General features: G+C 41.0%; 1 protein-coding gene across 1 annotated transcript in view; it reads right to left on the reverse strand.

Annotated features, from left to right (window-relative positions):
* PIP4K2A (phosphatidylinositol-5-phosphate 4-kinase type 2 alpha) overlaps positions 1-24,905 on the reverse strand; it is a 178,514-nt gene that overhangs the window by 19,357 nt on the left and 134,252 nt on the right. Inside the window, exons 5-6 of the mRNA XM_043480638.1 lie at positions 19,833-19,979; positions 15,116-15,154 (exon numbers count right to left, since the gene is read on the reverse strand). Coding sequence (XP_043336573.1) covers positions 15,116-15,154; positions 19,833-19,979 — 186 coding nt within the window. The remainder of the gene's footprint in view (positions 1-15,115; positions 15,155-19,832; positions 19,980-24,905) is intronic.

Raw genomic sequence — 24,905 nt, forward strand, 5'->3', positions numbered from 1 at the left:
CGGCAGTGAAAGCACTGAGTCTTAACCACTGGACCACAAGGAAAGTGCCAGTTTTTGGTTTCTTTCAAAGCACAGTATTATAGGTTGTCACTCAGCAAGTCCAAATTCTTAAATAGTAAGAAACACACTATTAACAATATTGGTCATTGTCAAAGATGCTTTATGTGCATCAGGGCTTAAAGAGAATCAATGTGTGGACAGTATTCTAAATGTATAAACACTTCTGAATATGTAAGTATTCCCTAGGATCCAATAAATGATGTAAATGATTTCTCAGGACACACTTGGCCAGCAGTTTGAGATTAAAAAAAGGGAAAAATATTCAGAACTAAGAGCTACAAAGTCCAGAGCTTTGTTTTTAGAACTGTGCCTCTGTAGCCAGCTCAGCAGAAGGCGGTGGCCAGGGACAAATGATGGATCCTGGGAGCAGGGGGCTCTGCTTCTTTCCATTAGGATGGTAGAAAGAGTTTTAGAAAGTGCAAGGCATTTGCACTTTGCATTTGCTTCTAATATAAAAGTATTTAGCACTTTTAATAAACTTTAAAATTTTAAATTACTGAATTTTGCACATTCTCCAAAAACAAAAATATGCTTACTAAAAGGATTTAAATTTTCTATTTGTTTCAGATAGAAGTTAACCTGTTAGCAATATGTTATATTTCATTGATTCTGTAACTTGGTGCATGATTGCTGTCATTCGTGTGGAGTTTAATAATATTGGATGTGTTAAGAGTTATTAGTAAAGCCAGAAATTACATGGAAATTTTCATTAGCTTTTTAATGTCACTAAAATATCTTTTGGATGACTCAAACATTTTTAAAATCAAATATTTAAAATCTGTATTTACAGACAAAAACTTCAAATACAGAATTCAAATGAAAATATACTGGCTTTTAACATCATTCTACAATTAAGTTTTACAAAGAGTCTATTAAATTGCTACTAACAGAAAAATTAAAAAATACATGTACTTAAAATGCTCAGAGCCAAAATTTATATAATACAGACACATTTCAGGATGGAACCCTAACAGGGAGATGGAATGTACTTCTGTCACACTCGAGCATTTAATGCAAACAGGGTTCTGGCACCAGAAGGTTTCAATGAAAAGGATGATGCATAGCATAGCACCCCGTGATTAAAGGACTTGTATTTCAGAAAGAAATGAATTTTTGTTCAACGTGCTCATTTGGCAACCTGTTTTTAAAAAGTCTAATTGTAAGCCTTGGTGTCCAAAATTGCTGTCCGGTGTCCCTTTGATAGACCCTATTACACTTGGAGCTGAACTCACAGCATAAAAAATATGTACTAGTTATTGTCTCAAGTTAGGGACTGCTGATGCTTCTGATTTACTTGGTAGTCCAAGCTCACCTAAATGAAAATAAACTTGCAAAGAAAGAATAAACCCCCCTTCCATCAGGCTTGCTGAAGTAACTTCATAAGAATCAGAGTCTGTAGGGCTGAAGATATACTCCAGAAATATTTCTGTAAGGGAGAGACTTTTTAGCTAATCCTTACATTGGAGCTGGGATAAAGATAATTTGCCTGAATAACATCACATATGTGGTATCAATTTGGGGGTAGTAAGAGAGGTTAAAGATTTTATAATAAAATCAGTTCTGCTTCTCAAAACATTGAAGTCACAAATTTGATACATGGAAAGGCAAATTAGTGAATATGCGTAAAGTTCAAACAGAAGTAGCAAAGATAACAGGTGTTTTCTCACAAAAAAGTACATATAACCTTTAAAAACATAAGCGGAACGTCTACACAAATTCATAGCTTGGGAAATGATCCAACATGTCATTAATACCTAGTTATTTCCATGCTGAGAATGTATATATTTGTGACCAGCATCTGGATATGAAAGTCTCACATAATTTTTGTTTTGAACCTCTTTGTGTAAATGTAGAAAGAGAATATACCTCAAAATACTTGGAGAAATAGCATTGCAACTAAGAAGCACAAAACCAGATAAGCCCTGTCATAATTCTACAATTTAGAATTGTTAAGGCTGGCAGGACCCAGCTGTTGGTTATTTATTTTCCCTAAAAGCTGATATTAAGAAAGTGAAACTTACTCCTTTCCTAATATTGTCAGACTTCTCAGGAGGGCCGTTTAAGTGGCATGGTGATGGCTTGGCTTTCCTCTGTGAGCTGGGATGTGACAGGTGAAGCATGTGCAAGCCATACAGTGTTTCCATCTGATTGGCAGATTCTGTGACCTGGATGTTGATGGTGATAATCTAAGAAATGTCAAAGTCTGAAAATGCACGGAGTTTGCCAAATTGTATAGTTTTTGGTTTAATACCAGTCTAGTGAACATTAATGACCCTAATTGATACTTTTGAACCGTGGTGTTGGAGAAGACTCTTGAGAGTGCCTTGGACTGCAAGAAGATCCACCCAGTCCATCCTAAAGGAGATCAGTCCTGAGTGTTCATTGGAAGGACTGATGTTGAAGCTGAAACTCCAATACTTTGGCCACCTCATGCAAAGAGCTGACTCATTGGAAAAGACCCTAATGCTGGGAAGGATTGGGGGCAGGAGAAGGGGATGGCGGAGGATGAGATGGCTGGATGGCATCACCGACTTGATGGACATGGGTTTGGGTAGACTCCGGGAGTTGATGATGGACAGGGAGGCCTGGAGTGCTGCGATTCATGGGGTCGCAAAGCGTCAGACATGACTGAGCAACTGAACTGAACTGAGTGAACATTAGAACTTCATTGTTTTATTATACATCTGCAGCAGGTTGGCTTAAATTCAAGCCATATTACATTTTGGAAGTTGAGTCTCTGCTCCAACTCTTTCTAGAATCAACTGCATAAGTTGTCAGAAATTCCCACATCTAACAGCACTGCTTCTGTGTGCTTGGGATAATCTGAGTTGAGTGCATTCAGTGAAACTGAGTTTATACACTGCCATAAGCCAGACTGGCCTGAGCACTCTAATGCTGTCATTTGGGAGAAGCTCCCAGGAATCATACTGCATGTTATCTTTCCTCTTCACATGCCACTCTTACCAAATTCCAAAGGAATCAAATTTTAAAACTCCACTTCCCAGAATAACCCCCATGGTTTACATTATAGAGTTCTTAAGCCTTTGCTCAGACATCTGCAGACTTATGTAACAATTCAGAACATTTTTTCCATTAGTAATAGCAATCACCATAACCCATGGCCAGAGCAGACAGGACTTTGGTGACTGTCAAGTCGGCTGCAGTGCACCTTTGCAGGAGGGAAAGAGTCACCTGAAACAAGAGATGCTTGCAAACAATAAAGCATGAAGACCAATGAGATCCTTTAATTTTACAAATGAAGACGAAGTCAAATGATTTATCCCCAGACTTCCATTAATGCCAGAGCAGGCGTTGGGACTCAGATTGGCGAAGGCTCTGGTTTGGTGCCTTTCCCTTCCGAGCCCCCTTTTACATTAATACAGCATTTCAGGGCCAGGAGACAGGCAGATGGCCCTGCTTCTGCCCGATGGGAAAATTTCCCCTGCACTTTGGGTGCTGGGATAGGTGTATCTAGCTCTGGCTGGCAAAGGGAATAATTCACTTTCATCTGGAGAGAGAAGAAATTTTACAGAAGGTTAAAGTATTAGCTGAGTTGAGGACCTGAAAACCTTGATAACCTCCCTTTAACTGGTCATTCACTGACATGGAAAAGGAAGCAGTTTTTAACTGATAGCAAAGGAAGATTCCCAGAAGAATGCACTGCTGTTTCTGTTCCTTCTGCTCTGAGCTTACTGTCTTTGTTACCTTGCCTTTCACTCATCCCAAAGAACCAGCTGGAGGTGGTAATTAATTATAATTTGTTACAAGTTAAAGATCACAGAAGAAATGCTGAAAACTGGTTTAGGAAAGCTTTTTTTTTTTTTTTTGGTGTGAGGGTATTAATGATGAATTTTGCTGAACCTTCAGTCAATAATAGGTACAATGTCAGAGATGGTGACAGTCACTTAATTGCTAGCACAATTCACAATTCCTAAGAATCGACCAGGCGGCCTTTTGTAGCCCATTATCAAGGTGTCAACAGTGATTATTGCCAATATAGTTATACAAATGCCAATTGCAGGGCAGCTGTTTTCTTTCAAATAGGTTCCAGGGAGAAGGTTAGATGTTAAAAGGAATCTTCTTATTGTGACCCAATGACTCCATTACACAGGCTTGGCTTTACTTAATAAAACCAGACATGAGTTTTGAGAAGAACTGTGCAGAACGATGAACAAAATGCATATTTGTGTAAATCCCCAGGACTCACTCATTCTCTCTCAAGAACATGGGCGTTATAAAGAGTCAGGTCAAATCCCCCAGAAATCAAGTGAGTCCAGTTATGTTTTCTTTTACTTGTCCAGATTCCCTGCTGGGTAGCTTGCTTGCTGGCAGCATGCTAAGACTGTCATTTGTAAAAAGCAGTCTGCTCAGCTATAATTACTAATTTGATGTCACACTGGAATTGCAGCGCAGCTGTGAAAAGATGGACCACCGGGGAGATCCGCATTTCTGTCTCATTTAGAGGGGGCAAAACTGCTGGAGCCATGAGTGGAAGATGCCCTTCCATTAATAAAGAAAAGAGTTAAAGAATAAAACAAGTCATAGCAGCTGTCAGAATCTGACAGCGGTTTTTTTTTTTTTTTAAAAAAAAGCACCATTCTTTTTTTTTTTTTTTTTAAATTCAAGACATCTGTACATGCATGTTCTGATACTTGTTGCCATGAAAGTGATTCCATTATTGTTGGAAAATAGCTTCTTTATTTCCTTCAGTTCCATATTCATTATTATGCTAATGCAGATCGCACTAATTACGTGTCAAGTTCAAATCGTAGAGATGAGACTTGTCTGCACCTATATCATGAAATATTTGAAGTGACAGTTTGAAAACTTGTCATCAACAAGTGAAAAGTACGGGAAATTAAAACAACTACAGTGATGCAAATGAAAGAAAAATTAGGAATCCAGATTACTAATTAAGCCATGTCAGTGGAGATTCTCCATGAAAATTGTTCTTTGCAATTTTGTAGCAAATGATTATATGACTGCAATGAAAATATCCTTGCAAGCCATTTGATTTCGTTTATAAAAGGCTAGAATGTAGAAAATATTTTCAGCCTTTTCCAATTATTTCTAACCAGAGATAAGTGATTATTATGATAATTTATGGTTTTATTTTATAAAGAGCATGCTGTTCAGAAGAGTCAAAAATATTTACTGATCATGGAAAGAAAACCTGAAAATTGACAGAAAAAAGAAACCAAAGAAATTTTTTTCGAGTTTAAAAATCCAAACTTTTAAAGACTTCAACTCTATTGATTCATTTATCTTTATGTATTACAGTTTAGTAAATATTACTTTGGTTGTTGCTAGCTTTTATAAACAAACTACCTTATCAGAGAGGCATGATGTTCTCTTGTCAAAGCACACACAGTCTCCATCAATTACCAATTTTAATTACTTTCACATCCTATGTCTTTAAGCCTTTCCCAGTGAGCGCCTCTAAGCTAGAAGGGAGGGTGGATGGCATTTTGGAGCTGCTGCTCCTGGAGGAAGAGCTATCAGGAGCCCCAAGCCCAGAAAGGAGCAGAAAGCCCTGACGTCTTCCTTGGGGCTGTTGTATAAACAGTCTTAATGTTTATATGATGTAAGATACAGTAATACAGACTATATTTACAGAAGTAACTATACTTCTCAAATGGAGGAAATATGAACTGGTTTTTTTTGCCAACGTGGTTTGAAGTCATTTCATTACTTTTTAAACTTTTAAATCAAGACAATGAACTGTCTTAGTACCACGTTGTTTTGAGTTACATGCTTTCGTCAGTGAAATGTGGTAAAATGTTTCCTTTTTCATCTTCATAGGATTAATATGAATTTTTGATAATAAATCCCTTTTTATTTATTTATTTTTTAAAAGGGAATCCTAAACATTTAGAAGGTTAGAATGTGCACTAAGACCGGAAGCCCGGCCTTGTCCTGTCAGAACTCTGGGGCAGGTTAGAGCTTGTCTGTCAAGTAACTTCATTTACACAAAGCAAGTAACAAGAGCCCCCGTCTCAAAGGTAGTGGTCAGGATGACATGACCAAATTTGTGTAAAACTGAAAACAGGTCTGGCATGTAGTATACGCTCAACAAACATTGCTTACTGTTACATACCTTTCTAAATCCCAGTACACTGAGATTAATAGAAAAAAATACACCCCTCACCACCCCCCGCCCAGGTAAGGTTTTGCCTCTGCCACCAGCTGTGAGGCAGCGTGAGAAGAGAGGCTCCACAGTCTCAGGTCTGTCACATGTGAGGTGGGGAAACCAGACTCTCAAGGTCCCTCTTGTCTCTGACGTCCACCTCCGGGGAGATGTTTTGAGGAATAGTTTGCATATATTCAATGTATGATAAGAAGCATCCTCAGAAAACTGGGTTTCTGTTAAACACATTCGGTAATTTCCTATCTCTTCACAGAAACCTACACCAATAAAAGGCTGAACGTTTCTGGTGAGGCAGGGAGTGGGGCTGTGGTGAGTGCCAGGGTGTCTGGGAAGCGTGTGGTCCTAGAGGCAGAGATGGGGAGGGACAGACAGATGGTGATGAACCGTCACGGCCACGTCAAATCCTGTGGCTTTCCTTCACATGCGTTCTTGTTCTAGGATTTGGAATTCTGAGGCAATCACCCCATTGGCCGTAACTGCCTTTCTTGGCACTGGTTATTGTCAGGGCGGACCAAGCGAGCCCTTGGAGCCAGAACCTGAAGAGATCAAAATTGGGGTGGCGCTGCGGAGACGGCTGGCTGCAGTCACCAGGGACTTGGCGACAAAGTAAAGGCAGAGCAGTCCCTGTGTGTAGCGCCCGGCATCACATCCACGGCTTCCTTGGGGCCGCCTTCTTTTGATGATGCTGAGAAAGCTGCCTTTCAATGCTAGTGTGTGGTCCTTTAAACAGCCCAGATTATTTTCTTCTAGGAGAAGATCCCAATAATAGTGAGTCTCTAAGTTTCTCATGGACTAAAACTTAAACACCCACTTGAGTCTTCGGCACCTGGAAGAAACATTTACATAGCAACACGGAAGCCAACAGTCCGTCATTTCTGCTGCTTTGGGTCAAAGCTGGTACCTTCAGGGTGATTTACACAGAGGTTGGAAGTGTGAAAATACAGTCACTGGTGCACAGTAAAAATATAAACTGTCAAAGGAGCCACCGTTTCCTTTCTCTGCCTCACTTCTTAATTTTTATTTATTAAAAAAAAAACTTTAGTGGAGTACAGTTGATTTGCAATGTTGTGTTAGTTTCAGGACTATGGCACAGTGATTCAGTTATAGTCATTCTTTTTCAGATTCTTTCCCCACATAGAATATTGAGTAGTTCTCTGTGCTATATTGTAGGTCCTTGTTATTAACAGTTATCTATTTTATATACAGTAGTGTGTGTATGTTAATTCCAAGCTTCTAATAAATCCCTCCCCACATTTCCCCTTTGGTAACTGTTAAGTTTGCTTCTGAAATCTATAAGTCTGTTTCTGTTTTGTAAATAAGTTCATTTATATCACTTAAAAAAATTAGATTCCACATGAGTGATAACACATGGTATTTGTCTTTTTCTTTCTGACTTACTTCACTTACCATAATCTCTAGGTCCATCCACATGGCTATAAATGGCATTATTTTGGTCTTTTTTATGGCTGAGTAACATTCCACTGTATATATGTACCACATCTGCTTTATCCAGTCATCTGTGGATGGACATTTAGGTTGATTTCATCTTAGTTACTGTAACTAGCACTCCAGTGAACACTGGGGTGCATATATTTTTTTGAATTATGGTTTTCTCTGAATATATGCCCAGGAATGGGATTGCTGGATCATATGGTAGTTCTATTTTTAGTTTTCTGAGGAACCTGCATAAAGTTCCTTATTCATAGTGGTTAAAACAATTTACATTCACAGCAACAGTGTGGGAGGACTCCCTCCTCTACACACCCTCTCCAGCATTTACTGTTTATAGACTTTTCGATGGTGGCCATTCTGACTGGTGTGAGGTGATGCTTCACTATAGTTTTGATTTGCATTTCTCTGATAATTAGTGATGTTGAGCATCTCATCATGTTCTTTTTGGTCATCTGTGTATATCTTCTTTGGAGAAATGTCTATTTACATCTTCTGCCCAGTTTTTGATTTTTTTTTTTCTTTTTAATAGAGCTGCATGAGCTGTTTGTATACATTGGCAATTAATCCCTTGTCAGTTACTTTGTTTGCAAGTATTTCCTCCTATTCTGAGGGTTGTCTTTTTGTTTTGTTTATGGTTTCCTTTACTGTGCAAGAGCTTTTAAGTTTAATTAGGTCCCATTTTCATTTTTGTTATTATTATCATTACTCTAGGAGGTGGATCAAAAAATATATTGCTACAATTTATGTCAGAGTGTTCTACCTATGTTTTCCTGTAAGAGTTCCAATCCAAGAATATGGTATACCTGTTTGTATCATCTTAGGTTTCTTTCATCAGTCTTATAGTTTTCAGATTACAGGTCTTTTGCCTCCTTAGGTAGGCTTATTCCTGGGTATTTTATTCTTTTTGATGTTATGGTAAATGGGATTGTTTCCTTAAATTCTGTTCTTTTTTTGAATATACAGGTATACAGGATTGCAAGAGATTTCTGTTATTACTTTTGTATCCTGCAACTTGACTGAATTCATTGATGAGCTCTAGTGGTTTTCTGGCAGCATCTTTAGGATTTTCTGTAATATGTCATCTGCAAACAGTGACAGTTTTTACTTTTTTTCCAATTTGGATTACTTTTCTTTTTTTTCTTCTGATTGCTATGGCTAGGACTTCCAAAACTATGTTGAATAAAAGTGGCAATAGTGGACATCCTTGTCTTGTTCTTGATCTTGCAACACTTTCAGCTTTTCACTGTCGAGAATGGTATTAGCTGTGAGTTTGTCATCAGTTCAGTTGCTTGGTCGTGTTCAACTCTTTGCGACCCCATGGACTGCAGCATGCTGGGCTGTCCCTCACCAACTCCCAGAGCTTGCTCAAATTCATGTCCATCAAGTCAGTGATGCCATCCAACCATCTCATCCTCGGTCATCCCCTTCTCCTCCTGCCTTCAATCTTTCCCAGCATCAGGGTCTTTTCAAATGAGTCAGTTCTTCACATCAGGTGACCAAAGAATTGGAGTTTCAGCGTCAGCATCAGTCCTTCCAAAGAATATTCAGGACTGATTTCCTTTAGGATGGACTGGTTGGATCTCTGCTGTCCAAGGGACTCTCAAGAGTCTTCTCCAACACCATAGTTCAAAAGCATCAATTCTTTGGTGCTTAGCTTTCTTTATGGTCCAACTTTCACATCCATACGTGGCTACTGGAAAAACCATAGCTTTGATTCTACAGACATCTGTCAGTAAAATAATGTCTCTGCTTTTTAATATGCTGTCTAGGTTGGTCATAGCTTTTCTTTCAAGGAGCAAGCACCTTTTAATTTCATGGCTGCAGTCACCATCTGCAGTGATTTTGGAGCCCAAGAAAATAAAATCTGTCAATATTTCCATTATTTCCCCATCTATTTGCCATGAAGTGATGGGACCAGATGCCATGATCGTAGTTTTCTGAATGTTGAGTTAAACTAGCCAGCTTTTTCACTCTCCTCTTTCACTTTCATCAAGAGGCTCTTTAGTTCTTCACTTTCTGCCATAAGGGTGGTTTCATCTGCATATCTGAGGTTATTGGTATTTCTTCCTATAGTCCTGATTGCAGCTTGTGCATTATCCAGTCCAGCATTTTACATGATGTACTCTGCATATAAGTTAAATAAGCAGGGTGACAATATACAGCCTTGACATACTCCTTTCCCAATTTGGAACCAGTCTGTTGTTCCATGTTCAGTTCTAACAGTTGCTTCTTGCCATGCATACAGATTTCTCAGGAGGCAGGTAAGGTGGTCTGGTATTCCCATCTCTTTAATAATTTTCCACCGTTTGTTGTGATCCACACAGTCAAAGGCTTTGGTGTAGTCAATAAAGAAGATGTTTTTCTGGAATTCTCTTGCCTTTTCTATGATCCAGTGGATGTCGTCAATTTGATCTCTGGTTCCTTTGCCTTTTCTGAATCCAGCTTGAACATCTGGAAGTTCTCAGTTCACATACTGTTGAAGCTTGGCTTGGAGAATTTTACGCATTACTTTGCTAGTGTGTGAGATGAGTGCAATTGTGCAGTAGTCTGAACACTCTTTGGCTTTGCCTTTCTTTGGGATTCAAATGAAAACTGTCCTTTTCCAGTCCTGTGGCCACTGCTGAGTTTTCCAAATTTTCTGGCATAGTGAAGGCAGCACTTTCACAGCATCATTTTTTAGGATTTGAAAAAGCTCAGCTGGAATTCCATCACCTCTTGTGTAGTGATGTAGCTTGTTTGTAGTGATGCTTCCTAAGGCCCACTTGACTTCACAATTCAGGATGTCTGGCTCTAAGTGAGTGATCACACCATCATTGTTATCTGGGTCATTAAGATCTTTTTTATACAGTTCTTCTGTGTATTCTTGCCACCTTGTCTTAATATCTTCTGCTTCTGTTAGGTCCATACAGTGTCTGTCCTTTATTGTGTCCATCTTTGCATGAAATGTTCCCTTGGTGAATCTAATTTTCTTGAAGAAATTAGAATCTGTCATATATGGCCTTTATTATATTATGTTAATTTCCATCAATGCCCATTTTAAAATCATAAATGGCTGCTGAATTTTGTCAACTGCTTTTTCTACATCTATTGAGATGATCAAATGGTTTTATTCTTCAGTCTCTTAATGTGATGTATCACACCGATTGATTTGGAGATACTGAAGAATCCCTGCATCCTTGGAATAAATCCCACTTGATCATGGTGTATGATCCTTTTAATGTATGGTTGGATTTGGTTTGCTAGTATTCTGTTGAATATTTTTGCATCTATGTTCATCAGTAATACTGGCCTGTAATTTTCTTTTTTTTTTTTTGGCATGTTTGGTTTTGGTATCAGAGTGATGGCCTCAGAGAATGATCTTGGAGTGTTCCTTCTGCAGTTTTCTGGAAGAGTTTTAGAAAGATAGGTGTTAACTCTTCTCTAAATGTATGTGAAGCTATTTGGCTTCTGGATTTTAGTTTGTTGGAAGTTTAAAAATCTGTTTCACAGATCACCAGCCCAGGTTGGATGCATGAGACAAGTGCTCAGGGCTGGTGCACTGGGAAGACCCAGAGGGATGGGATGGAGAGGGAGGTGGGAGGGGGGATCGGGATAGGGAACACATGTAAATCCATGGCTGATTCATGTCAATGTATGGCAAAAACCACTACAATATTGTAAAGTAATTATCCTCCAACTAATAAAAATAAATGGAAAAATTAAAAAAAAAATCTGTTTCAATTTCTGTACTTGTGACTGGTCTGCTCATATTTTCTATTTCTTCCTGGTTCAGTCTTGAAAGGTTGTACCTTTCTAAGAATTTGTCCATTTCCTTTAGGATGTCCATTTTATTGGCATATAAGTTGTCTATGATTCTTTGTATTTCTGTGGTATCAGTTGTAACTTCTCCTTTTTCAGTTTTAGTTTTATTGATTTGAGCTCTTTCCCTTTCTCTTCTTAAAGTTTATCAATTTTGTTTATCTTTTCAAAGAACCAGCTTTCAATTTCACTGATCTTTTCTATTGTTTTTATTTCTGCTCTGATCTTTATGATTTCTTTTCTTCTTCTAACTTTGGGTTTTATTTGTTCCTCTTTCTCTCTTTGTTTTAGGTAAGAGGTTAGGTTGTTTGAGATCTCTCTTGTTTCCTGAGGCAAGATTGAATTACTATAAACTTCCCTGTTAGAACTGCTTTCACTGCATCCTGTAGGTTTTGGATTGTGGTGTTTTTGTTGTCATTTATCTAGAGGTATTTTTTTTATTTCCTCTTTGATTTCTTCAGTGATCCATTGGTTATTTAGTAATACATCATTTAGCTTCCATGTGTTCATATGTTTTTTTTTTTTAAGCAGTTATTTGCCTGTGTTTGATTTTTAATCTCATAACATTGTGATCAGAGAAGATACCTGATTTCAATTTTTTTTAGCTTTACCAAGGCTTGACTTGTGGCCCAAGATGTGATTTATCCTGGAGAATATTCCATGTGTACTTGAAAAGAAAGTGCATTCTGCTGCTTTCAGATGGCATGTCCTATAAATATCAATTAAGTCTAATGTGTTATTTAAGGCCTGTGTTTGCTTGCTGATTTTCTGTCTGGATGATCTATCTGTCCACTGATGAGAATAGGGTGTTAAAGTCCTCTAGTATTATTGTGTTACTGTCAGTTTCCCCATAATATGGCTATTATGTATATTGAGGTGCTCTTACGTTGGGTATACATGTATTTACAATTGTTATATCTTCTTCTTGGACTGATCCCTTGATCATTATATAGTGTCTTTCCTTGTCTCTTGTGATGATAGTCTTTATTTTAAAGTCTGTTTTATGTGATGTAAAACCTTTCTTTTTGATTTCCATTTGCATGAAATACCTTCGTCCATTCTCACTTCCTTTTTGATTTCCATTTGCATTGAATACCTTTGTCCATTCTCACTTCCAGTCTCCTAGATCTGAAGTGCATCTCTTATAGACAGCATATGTATGGGTATTGTTTTTGTATCCATTCAGCCAGTCTATGTCTTTTGGTGGAAGCATTTAATCCATTTACATTTAAGGTAATTATTACTATTTTTAATTTTTGGCTGCACCCTGAAGCATGTGGACCTTAGTTCCCCAACTGGGGATCAAACCTATGTCCCCTGCATTGGAAGGTGGAGCCTTAACCGCTGGACTGCTGGGGAAGTCCCTAAGGTAATATGTATGTTCTTATTTTCAATTTGTTAACAGTTTTGGATTTGTTTTTGTAGGTCTTTTTTCTCCCTTCCCCTTTTGTTCACTTCTCTTATGATTTGATGACTGTCTTTAGTGTTGTGTTTGGATTGCTTTTTCTTTTTTTGTGTATCTATTGTAGAGTTTTGGTTTGCAGTCTCCATGAAGTTTTGGTATAGCAGTCTACATATAAATACAAGATTGTTTTAACTTGCTTGTCCCTTAATTTCTAGTGCGTGTCCAACATCCTGCATTGTAGCCCTCTCTCCTATAGTTGCTGGTTTTGATATCATATTTTGTGTGTGGATGATTTCCTACCTTTACCATATGGTTGCCTTTACTAGTGAGGTTTCCCATTCATAATTTTCTTTTCTAGGTGCCTTTTCTCTTCTGCCTAGAGATTCCTTTAAGATTTGCTGTAAAGCCCATTTGATGGTGCCAAATTCTCTTAGTTTTTGCTTGTCTGTGAAGTTTTTGATTTCTCTACCAAATCTGAGTGAGAACATTGCTGGATCCCTTCTGGTGTGCAGTTTCTGCTGAAAAATCAGCTGATAACCTTATGGGGGTTCCCTTAGGTGTTAATTGTTGCTTTTCCCTTGATGCTTTTAATATTTTCTCTTTGTAATTTCTGTTGGTTTGGTTACCGTGTGTCTCGGCATGTTTCTCCTTGGGTTTATCTTGTACAGGACTCCCTGTACTTCCTGGGCTTGAGTGAATGCCTCCTGTCTCATGTTAGGCTAGTCCTGCATGACCTTATCAATGCTGCCCTGTCTTTGGTCATCCTTCCCAGGAGGTTCCCAAGCCCCCTTTCCCAGCTGAAGTCCTCTCTGCAGCCTCTCATGCCGACTGGACGTCTGTTCTGGTGCTGAGATGACAATTCCAACTACTCCATCTGCTCCCTTTTCCCACCCACCCCACTGTCCAAACCAGGAACCTAGGAGTCGCCACCCTCCCTCCACATACACTCTCTGGTACCATTCACCTGCCTTGTTCAATCTCTTGAGGCCTGTGGATTCTTCTTCTTAAATCTCTCTCTATCATCTCTATCTTCTACCACCCCAGGTCAGGCCGCCGTCTGTTCTGGGTTGTTTCAGCAGCCTCTCCAGGTGGTCCTGCAAGGTGGCCTCACCTCATCCTCCAGCAAAAGCACCAAGCGCTGCTCGTCTGTGTGCCCTTGCTCACACTGCTCTTTCTTGCCTCTTCCTCTAGCTAACTCCTACCCATCCTTCAGGTTTCCAATCAGCTCTTCCCAGACCACCAAGCCAGATTTAGGTCCCCTTGCTACGTGTTTCCTATCAAAGCACTTATCACTTGATATGGTCAGTTCCTATTTAATGTGTGTGTTGCTTTGTTGGACATGTCTGTGTGGTTCATTATTTTAGCCCCTGAAGCTAGGACAGTAACCACAGATGTTCACAAACTTCTGGATGAATAAGTAAAAGATTTTCAAATCTGTAAAATTTAAACCCAAACTGAATGACGCCAGCCTGAAAGAATTTAATTTAGAAACAAAAACCTTGAGCCCAGCTTCCAAAAGGTTTGGTCAAGAAAAGGCACCTCAGCATGATGAGGAATAGCTGAGATTAGAGAGGCACCGTTCATGTAAACACGTCCCGATTTCGCGCTGCTTAGGTTTAGGCACAGAAAGCCACTTCCCAAATTCTTAAGCTGATTCCCGTTGAATCTGTCTAGAGTCCTGCATAATCAACAAAATGTGGTTCAAGTATTACCTAAAGTCCAGTGTCTCAAAGAAAGGTAAGGAATCTCCTCGTCTGTCCCTAAGTCCTTATAAACAAAAAATATTCTAATGGGTCTCAACATTTTATAGTTGGAAAGGAGTTTGAAGCTCATTAAGCCAACATTTTACAGGTGAATATGAAGCTCAACACCGTCATTTTACAGGTGAGAAAACTGGGGCTGAGGGAGGCACGGAAGCTGACTCAGGGCCACACCTGGCCTGTCAGCCGTAAAGTGGGGTTAGGACCCAGGTGCTGAGCTGTACCTGTTAGTCTGGATCACGACGATGGCTGTGTTTTCAAGATCATGCTGATGGAAAATGTTTCACCCACACTCCAAACTAATAACCACCTCACTGTTCAACAGGGCAGCTAACCTGAGGGAGAGAACTGGAGGAGAGTGTTCCTCAGGTCGACAACGAGCTTCCTACCATAGCTGAGGGGAAACAGGAATCACAGGGGAGGAGGGGAAGACAGAACTAAGAGGTGCTGGGCCCATGCCGAGGACCAGGGTGAGAGACGCCAGGCACTTACCTTTTCTTTGTCACTTGCTTCCCTGGCCACCGTAGAGCCCTGAAACAGAGATGATGAAAATAAGCACGTGCGAGGCACCGGCTTCACGTGAAACGTGCAAACGTCCCAGGGCAGAGCTCCAAGACAGCCGAGCGCCGACTGCCCTGTGCCCTCCCCGAGTGTGTGTGCTGCGCCTCTGTAGGGGTCTCTGTCTCCAACCCTTTGCCACCTGTGCCATCTTTTCCCTGGTTCCTGTCCTCCTGGTGGGAATCAGAAAACCCGCCAGTCACGTTCATCGTTCAGTCATCGTTCAGATGCCTTTCTAAACGCGGGGTCGGACCACACTCTCCTCCTCACACCGCCGGAGATGGTTGGTTTGAGGATCTTCCAAGTACAGTGGGCCATCACTTGGCTGCAGTGACCGCTGGGCACCGAGGGCCTATCTCCCACACTGCGTCCTGCAGGTGGGGCACCCTGGCCCCTGACAGCCCGTTTCCCTGGCTCAGGGTTCCTGACGAACTGACCTCCTCACTCACCCTAAGACCCAGTGGGGGCTTCCTGGCCCCTTTCACGTTGGAGGCCCCTTCAAACACACATCTACTCGCACCCCTTTTGTGCCTCTAGGGTGAGCACAAAAGGTATAAGGAGAGGAAAACGCAGCTTTGGTTGCAGCGGTTCTACTCTACTGCACCGGTTTTCAAATAATGCCCCCGGTTCTGTGTTGTGACAGACAACCAAGTCTGTCTGAGATGCTGATGGAGTGGCAGGGCTTTAGGGTGGAGTTCAAGGACAGAGACTGTCCTGTGTGAAAGATCTTAATGCAAAAGAAGGATTAGGAAATGCATGGCCAGTAAGTTCCTAACTTTGATAATAATAAACAACACTGAGCATCCCTTCTCCGTGCTCCTTGGTGACCGTCGCAGTGTCTCACACAGCAGCACCGTGTTTGCTGAGTAAACAGCTGGGAAGGATCACGGCCCAGCACCGGACACCCAAACCATGACCAGAGGTCAGTGGCGCGAGCTGCTTACTTGTCTGTTAAATACACATTTACTGGCCTGGAGTACTTGCATTAGCCAGTCATTCAGAGAATGTGTATGTGACTTGGGAAATGTTAAAGTAGCTTCTAGATTGGCCACTCTTAACGTTTTTACTCTATGACCAGCTTGCCTTCAAGCAGCTCAGGCACTAGTTAGGATGTGCGTCACCTGTCGTTCACAGATGGAGAGACTCCTCATACGGGGGAAGGGGCCAGGCCTGAGCCAGGGGCTCCCCGGTGCCAGTTCATCATCATCCCCACGCTCAGCGTTCCCAGGTCTGGTGGATCTAAAAGACCCTGCAGGTCCAGCCCAGGACGATGCTTGAAGCTTCTTGGGGACATGTTGGAGAAGCACAAAGCTGACCCAGCAAGTGAGGATGAACCCTGTGAGGTGTCCCTGAAGGAAAGCCCTCTGGCCAGCCGAGCCCAGCAGCTGTCGCTTGCAATGGTTTGTTTTCCTTCCTTTATAGGGTCTTGATTTCCGGCCACAATATCTTCCTTTACACACTGACTGCTAATAAAGAATGTTCCCTTATTTTAAAAGAAGGGAGGGGTGAATACTCGAGTATTAAATACTTATAATACCTGGCTACTGCGTTTGTAATACCTGAGCAGTTCCTATGCTAATGGGCAAAGGGAGGGAATTATTTTTGTATCTTTAACCAAGTTTTTAGTCTCTGTGTATATTTTCCCTCCTTACAATATAATTTACTCTGCTTCTGATTCTCAGTGATGCTTCATCTCTATGTAAATGCAGATCATTAGCCTGGAAAAACTCATCCAGATTTAAATTCATTCAGGATTAAAAAAACAAAATTACAGAAGTCAGTCAAAGTCATGAGTTTGAGCCATGAACTGATGCCAGGTGCCCAGGTTCCCTTACGATGGCAAGTACTGGTGAGAACAGAGTTTATTCTATAAGCTAAAAAGGGAGATGAAATCAGGACATCCAAGGTTAAATTAAAACCATAATATCCAGTCTGTAATTTACATCAAGGTATGCGTCCTATATGTCTGCTTGAATGAGGCACTATTTGAAGCACTTCAGGGGATAAAGTGGGACCAGAAACAGTTGTCTTTAAGAAACTTACTAATAGAATGGATGAGAACGAAAATTCATCCACCTCTTCTTGTATGCATTATGCTGGACGTGACACAAACATATCATATTAATCCTCTCAACAACCCAGCAAGGGAGGTAAAACCATCTCTGTTCTACAGATGAAGGAACTGTGGCCCCTACAGGTTCAGCATCTCTCACACAGCTAACACACAGTAACACTGGGACATGGGGCTCCTGACGTGGGAGAGTCAGACCAACAGACAGACCTCTAGTACTCAACAGGACGAGCTAGTAACACTTTAGAGGGCCTTGTGAGAGAGATGGTTCCAAAGAGACCTGCAGGGTTGCTGGGATTTCCAGGGAACAAAACAGCTACGACTTGGAGGTAAGAGCAGACTCGAGGTAAGAGATAAGCCTGGAACATCTCCCCTCCCTTAGACCAACATTTCGCAAAGCATAGTTCAGCACCCAGGGGTGCTGCAAAGTCAAAAGTATCTTTATAATAATGCGGAGACAGTCTCTGCCTTGACACTTACACGGATACTGCAAAAACAACCGTGGGGAAAACTGTTGGCAGCTTACACAGATCCAGCAGTGGCACCAAATGGTATTAGTAGAGATATCATACGATATACGAACATCCTTGAGGAAGCAATGGCATCTGTTTTGTTAAATCCTGACCCTGGATGACGTACCTTCTCAATATTCTGTGTAGGGAGTATGCCCAAATCTCTTTTGTTTATAAAGCAGGTATGTTTAAGGACAGTTATCTTGGTGATGGTTTTGAGTTATGAGCTGAACTAGCCACTTTTTTCCAGAAATCATTTCTACATGAAAGGACAACTGGAACCTGTTTATTCCATTCTGGGCATCTGACAGGCACTTGCTCAAAGAGGAACAAAGTTGCTGGCTCAGCTCTGTGCTGTCATTTCACAGGTAACCCACTGATAAAATTTAAGCTTTCAAGTGAAAATGAAAACTTTAAAAAACTTGTATCCACCACCCTGAGCTTGACAGCTTCTTAATATAGAAAGGCTTTTCTAATGAGGCAGGTGGTGATATTAATGTGGCTTCCTGATACTGTTTAATGAAACGTGTTAGTATTTGGAAGAGCTCATAACTTGGTTAACCCATTGTTCAAAATGATGAAAGCATGATGTATGCAGATCAATGCATGCAGACAGACTGATGGGTTTTAAAAAGTTCACTGATGTGATTTCAGATTCCACACTGTAACTCAGCTTTGAGAAATTAGCACTTGTCAGGCCTAGGTGTGCCATCAAAGAAAAACACCCACAAATTTCTGAAAAAGTTATTTTAAAAACCCCTCCCTTTTTCCAACTACATATTTGTGTAAGGTCTGATTTTTTTCATACACTTCAAGTAACATGCAATAGATGGACAGCAGAAGCAGACGGGACGTTTCTGCTCTCTCACCAAGGCAGACATCACAGAGGTTTGCAAAGATGTAAAACAATGCCACCTGTCCCACTAAACATTTTGATTTGAAAGATACTTTTCATAAAGATATGCTAACATTAATAGTTTTACTATTTAAAAAAAACTAAGTTTAAAATTTTTTCTCATTTCTAACATTAAGTATTAGTAGTAACCTACATATGCAGCTTTTGGGGGTCCTCTTTTAAGAATATGAAGGAGTCTGAGATAAAAAAATTTGAGACTGACTGATGAAGACCAGAGGTTGGCAGACTTTCTCTGGAAAGGGTCAGAGGGTAAGTGTTTTGCGCTTTGCGGTCCAAAATGGTCTCTATGGTAACTATTCAACTCTGCTATTATAGTGCAACCACACATGATACAGAAACCACAGGCATAGTGGGACTCCAATAAAGCTATTAACAAAAATGACCAAGTTGAATTTGCCATGTGGGCAGGTCATAGTATGCCAGCCTCTGACCCGGACATTGTCTACATCAGTGACCTCAGAAGTCAGAGCCCCTCACTCCACAATCAGAATTTCCAGTGGTCTACCTCCCACTCCAAATCTTTGAAACAACCTGTCCCTCACCTCCTGACACCCTATTCCAAACTGCATCCTTTCCCCATCCTTCCTGTCTTTTCTTCTGTCCATGACATGGATCAGTTCCTAGCACACCATGTGACTGACTTATCTGTCTTTGCCCACCAGAATGTCAGCTCGTTGAGGGCAGGTTTGGTCTGTTTTGTTCATCACACTGTTCCCAGCACTTAAAAGCAGGGCATGGCACATAGCTGGTGTTCAATACATACTAGCTTAATAAATTAGATGTGGTATCTCTCATAGGTACAATAAGAAAGAAAGAAAGAAAATGAAGTTGCTCAATTGTGTCCAATTCTTTGCAGTCCCATCGACTATAGCCTACCAGGTCCTTCCGTCTGGGGGATTTTCCTGGCAAGAGTACTGGAGTGGATTGCCATTTCCTTCTCCAGGTTATCTTCCTGATCCAGGGACCAAACCCAGGTCTCCCACATCACAGGTGAATGCTTTACCGTCTAAGCCACCAGATCCTCACTTAACACGAAGTGCACTGCTGGCTGCCTAGTGCTTTGAGCTCTGGGTGCCTCTTAAGTGCTCAGCCTGATCAGTTACACACAACATGGATGAACAAGCTTAATGAACAAAAAAATAAAAATCTTACCTTTAAGTCGTATTTCCTATATACAGATAAACGGTGGCTGAACACATTTCTTGTAACAATCACATATATTTCAACTCCATCCACATTAAGCCGGTACATGCCCAGGAATTGGGGAAGAAGGGTGATCCCATGACATTCCACTATATACTGCATAGGAAAGAAAGAAAAAAAGGGGGGAAATGATCCAGTCAAAAGCTGTTTGTTCAGATATAAAATAACTCCTCTGCCTGTGGTGTTTTACAAAGTGATAGTGGTTTATACAACCATTAATGTCTTGTTTACAGAAAATGACCATGTTTATTGGTCTGAGTGCTCACACCAGGTCTGAGTGCACCATGCAGACAGATAAGAAAATCTATCCCCAGAGACACTTTTTTCTTAACTTTCCCAACTAATTTGTATATAATGGCACGAGGAGAGAGGACAAGTGACTAGTCCTTTCTATAACTCCTTTAAAGTGAAATCATGACCTGGGTTCTCCATCTTCCTTCCTAGAAGCCTTGATGATGACTTTACGAGGTTCAGGCAGCATCACCTGGCCACTATGATCAACGCCTTTGGTAGTGTTAAAGTCGAGACTACAGAGGAAATTGTGGCGAGAGCTCAGTGTTAGAAGCTGGGAGAGTCAGGCTCTGGGTTTTCTGTTTCCTATTGAGACTCTAATGTTTAAATTGCTACCAGATAGTCTCCCAGAGCAATAGAAATAAAAACAAATGGGAGCTAATTAAACTTACATGCTTTTTGCACAGCCAAGGAAACCATAAACAAAATGAAAACACAACCTATGGAATGGGAGAAAATATTTGCAAACGATGTGATCGACAGGGGCTTAATTTCTAAAATATACAAATAGCACATACAACTCAACAAAATAAACCCAATCGAAAAAAACAGAACACATAAGTAGACATTTCTCCAAAGAAAACACAGATGGCCACCAGGCACATGAAAAGATGCTCAAATCACAAATTATTGTATGTGTGTATGTGCCCAGTCATTTCTGACTCTGCAACCCCATGGATTGTAGCCCACCAGGCTCCTCTCTGTCCATGGGATTTCATCCAGGCAAGAATACTGGAGTAGGTTGCCATTTCCTCCTCCAGGGGATCTTCCCAACCTAGGAACTAATCCCACGTATCCTGCATTGGCAGACAGATTCTTTACCACTGACTCCCCACCAGAGGCCCTTCATCCTAAAGTATAAAGAGCATTAAAAAACAACCCATAACATACTTTAAATATATGGAAAAATAGAAGGACAAATTTAGAACTCTGACCTCGGAAATAATACATCCAGGTTCAGCTCTGCAAACGGGTCTTTCATAAGTGAAGATCAACTAGAATATAACTGACTTTCACAGTTTTTTAAAATTGTTTTTCAGTATAGTACTAATTTGACATCACTGCCATTTTTGCTACTAAACATTAATTATTAGAGAAATGCAAATCAAAACGACACTGAGGTGCAACCTCATGCTGGTCAGAATGGCCATCACATTAAAAAATCTACAAATAACAAATGGTAGAGAGGCTGTGGAGAAAAGGGAATGCACCTACACTGTTGGTGGGAACGTAAGTTGGTGAAGTTACTGTGGAAAACAGTATGGAAGTTCCTCAGAAAACTAAAACTAGAATTAGTCTACGGCCATACCACCCTGAACGCGCCCGATCTCGTCTAAAACTAGAATTAGCACATGATCCAGCAGTCCCACTACGTATTGCGTGTATATCCAGACAGACAAAACTATATAATTCATTAAGATACATGCACCCCTGTGTTCACAGCAGCACTATTCACAATTGCCAAGGCATGGAAACAACGTAAATGTCTCTCAACAGATAAGTGGATGAAGATGATGTGGGATGAATATACAGTGGAATATTTACTCAGTCATAAAAAAGAATGAAATAATGCCACTTGCAGCAACATGGATGGACCTAGAGATTATCATACTAAGCAAGGCAGTCAGAAGGAGAAAGACAAATTCTGTATGATATTGCTTCTTTGTGGAATGTGAAATACAATACAAATCATCTACAAAAGAGCAGACTTGTGGTTGCTGAGTGGGGGGATGGATAGAGGAAGGAAAGAATCGTAGTTTGGGATTACTAAATGCAAACTATTACATATAAGATGGATAAACAACAAGGTCCTGCTGTATAGCACAGGGAACTATATTTGATATTCTGTGACAAACTATAATGGAAAAGAACGTGAAAAAATATAAATATATGGGCTTCCCTGGTGGCCCAGTGGTAAAGAATCCACCTGCCAATCAGGAGACACAGGAGGCTCAGTTTCAAGATTTTATGTATATATTCATCAGTGAATCACTTTGCTATACATAAAAAGTTAATACATTGTAAATCAACTTTACTTCAATAAAATTTAAAAAATAATTTATGAAAAAAATTAATACTTTTTGGATATGTTAAAATGATTACTTTGTAGATTTACAAGTGACATTGAATAAAAAATTCATGTCAGTGAAAGAAATAATAAATTGCCCACCAGAGCAGTGGTGTGAAGCTCTACAGACAGATGGACACACTCTGGCCCCATATTGGATTCATCACTGGACAAGTCAGTCCCAGCACTGACACCATTTTCAAGAGAGTTGCAAAAACACAACATGTGTCTATCACTCTTCAATGACCATACTCTAAATGGCCACCAGATGGAGACACTTTTCAAAAGACTTACAAACTGGGTCCCACTGTAATTTCCAAAGTTAGGTTTTCCTTTCTTTAAAATGAGCGGGAAAGAAGATTTTAAAAAGGTTCTTTTATGCCTGTGATGTGTGTGAAATCACTAGAATAACTTAGCATCAATTGTACCTACTTGTAAAAATTGTACTTACTGTGCCTGTTTACAGACAGATGGCTGGAAGAATAGTCACCATGGTAATGGCGACATTTAAGGTAACTCCATTTAAAAAAAAAAACAGTCCTCAAAATTTTCAGTTGTACAATGCACTTTTATAAAAGTAAGAAAGTAATCAGAATGCCCTGTCACACACTTTAGTGGTAGACACTGCAATAATCAACTCTGATAAGAAGCCATCTTAAGACTTTTTTTTAAAGCCTTTAATTTTTATCATTAAAGAAAAGAAGTACAGCATCAGTGTAGGAGTTTGATTTTTCCTACCCAAAGTTCAGAAGATTTTAAAGATGCTTCTGCCCTTAAAAAAAAAAAAAATCTTACCATAATTGAGCTACATATTTCAATACGATGGCTTTTTCTGAGTCGAGTTTCACCCCCAACTTGTTCTTAATCTGAAGTCAGATGAGAGGAAACTTTTCTATTTCTCGCCTTTCAAAAAACAATAAACTTGAGTTTTGCTAATACAAAACAGGTGGTAAAGAGCTCTTGGCTGAAAGGAAGATTTCTCACGTCTGATGTAAAGACATAAAAGGAGTGGTTGTCTGGTGCCTCTGAAGAGGGCTGGCTGGCTGGGCCTCGGCCGCATGGAGGCGGAGGGAGTCTAGCCACATAAGTTCGGCAGGAAGGATGGAGGTTCTGGAGCCAGAGAGATGATATGCAGGGGCATCACGGTGCCTCCATTTACCAGCAGTGGGATCTTGGGCAGCTTACTAAACCATCCTATGTTTCAATGTCATTTTCTAGAAAACAAGCACCGTAATTCCTACCAAGAAGGTTAGGGTGAGGATTACAGGTAGCAGGGTGTCAGCACACCTCACACAATGCCTGTGTTCTGTGCTGCTCCTTCTCCTACCCGAGAGGACGGTGATCGCGGTTACTCTTTACATGCAGAACTCTGGTAAGGAATCTCAATGTCAGCCCGTCTGCTCTGTGCTCCAGACTGACTCACAGACGTGATCTGAGGTCTACCCAGAGGGAGCCTCTGCAGAGGTGATCTGAGGGCCCACGCGACTTGCCCCCTGCCCTGGGGGGCACACAGGCTTCAGTCTGGCCATTCACCCCACGCCTTGTGCTGCTCTGCTCAGTTTAGGGTCATCATGGCCTGTCTTTTAAAATTCCTGCTGGCAGAACACGTCTCTTTGATCCAAATCTCTGTACAGAGCCACAGAATGCCCAGATCAGTGTAGATACCACTATCTGTACTGATGAATGTGAAAGGCACCTGACTACTACATGGGAAGTCACTGGTGAGCTTCCCCCCCCCACCCCCACCCCAGGGAGAAACACACATACACATTATATTCTGCAACTCCTCTATCTTTAAGATTAAATAAAACATATTTAAAACATAGATCAAATTTGATTCACCTTATCAGCAAGTTTCTACATGTTCTTATACTCAAAAGCAAGGCTCACCTATAAGGCTTCGTTGAACACCTTGCAACACAGATTTAAAAAACTTAAAACCCCTGAGTTTATAATCATGTACAAAACCACAACCCCAGAAAGCCTATCATGTTAGATTCCAGTACTGACAAGCAGCAGTTGGCCCCAAAGGTTTAGAAAGCACTCCCGCACCAAACTGCAGGAGCGAAAACCTCCCCCATGAATTGAGTTTCTGGGTGGGAGCCCTGGGGAAAGAAGACCCTGTTTCATTTCAGTGGAGGACGTCCCACTGGGTCTGTGAGCACCTGGGCTGGCGGCCCACGGAAGTGGAGCGTGAGGGTCACTGCACGTGGGAGTTGACGCAGGGAGGCCCAGATAGTAATCCCCTTGGGTTCTCCACCTGCGGACCCACTAAGCGCTGTGCACACACCCTAACACCAGTGGGCACGTCTCAGAGGGCTCCCCCACCCCACCAACTCCCACATCTAGGGAGACTGCAAACACAGGGCCACAATCACACTGTTTGAGCCTTCCTGGGCCAGCACCATGAGCACTAGCTGTGTGACCTTTGGGAATCAGTCGACCTCTCTGTGTCTCTGCGTTTGGAGAAGAGGCGCAATAACAGTACTTAGAGCGCAGGGGCTTTGTGAAGGGTGTGAAGATCAGGGAAGCGGCGCTGGGGGGACAGCGCTGACTCAAGCAGGAGCCAAAGGAAATCAAGACCCTGGGGCGAGGGGTGGGAGAGGCAGGCAGGAAGGAAAGGGTGAGGGAGGCAGGCTTCGCCTGACGTGTGCTGACGTGCT

Source organism: Cervus canadensis, chromosome 10 (genome assembly GCF_019320065.1).
Source record: "Cervus canadensis isolate Bull #8, Minnesota chromosome 10, ASM1932006v1, whole genome shotgun sequence".
Taxonomy (NCBI): Eukaryota; Metazoa; Chordata; class Mammalia; order Artiodactyla; family Cervidae; genus Cervus; species Cervus canadensis.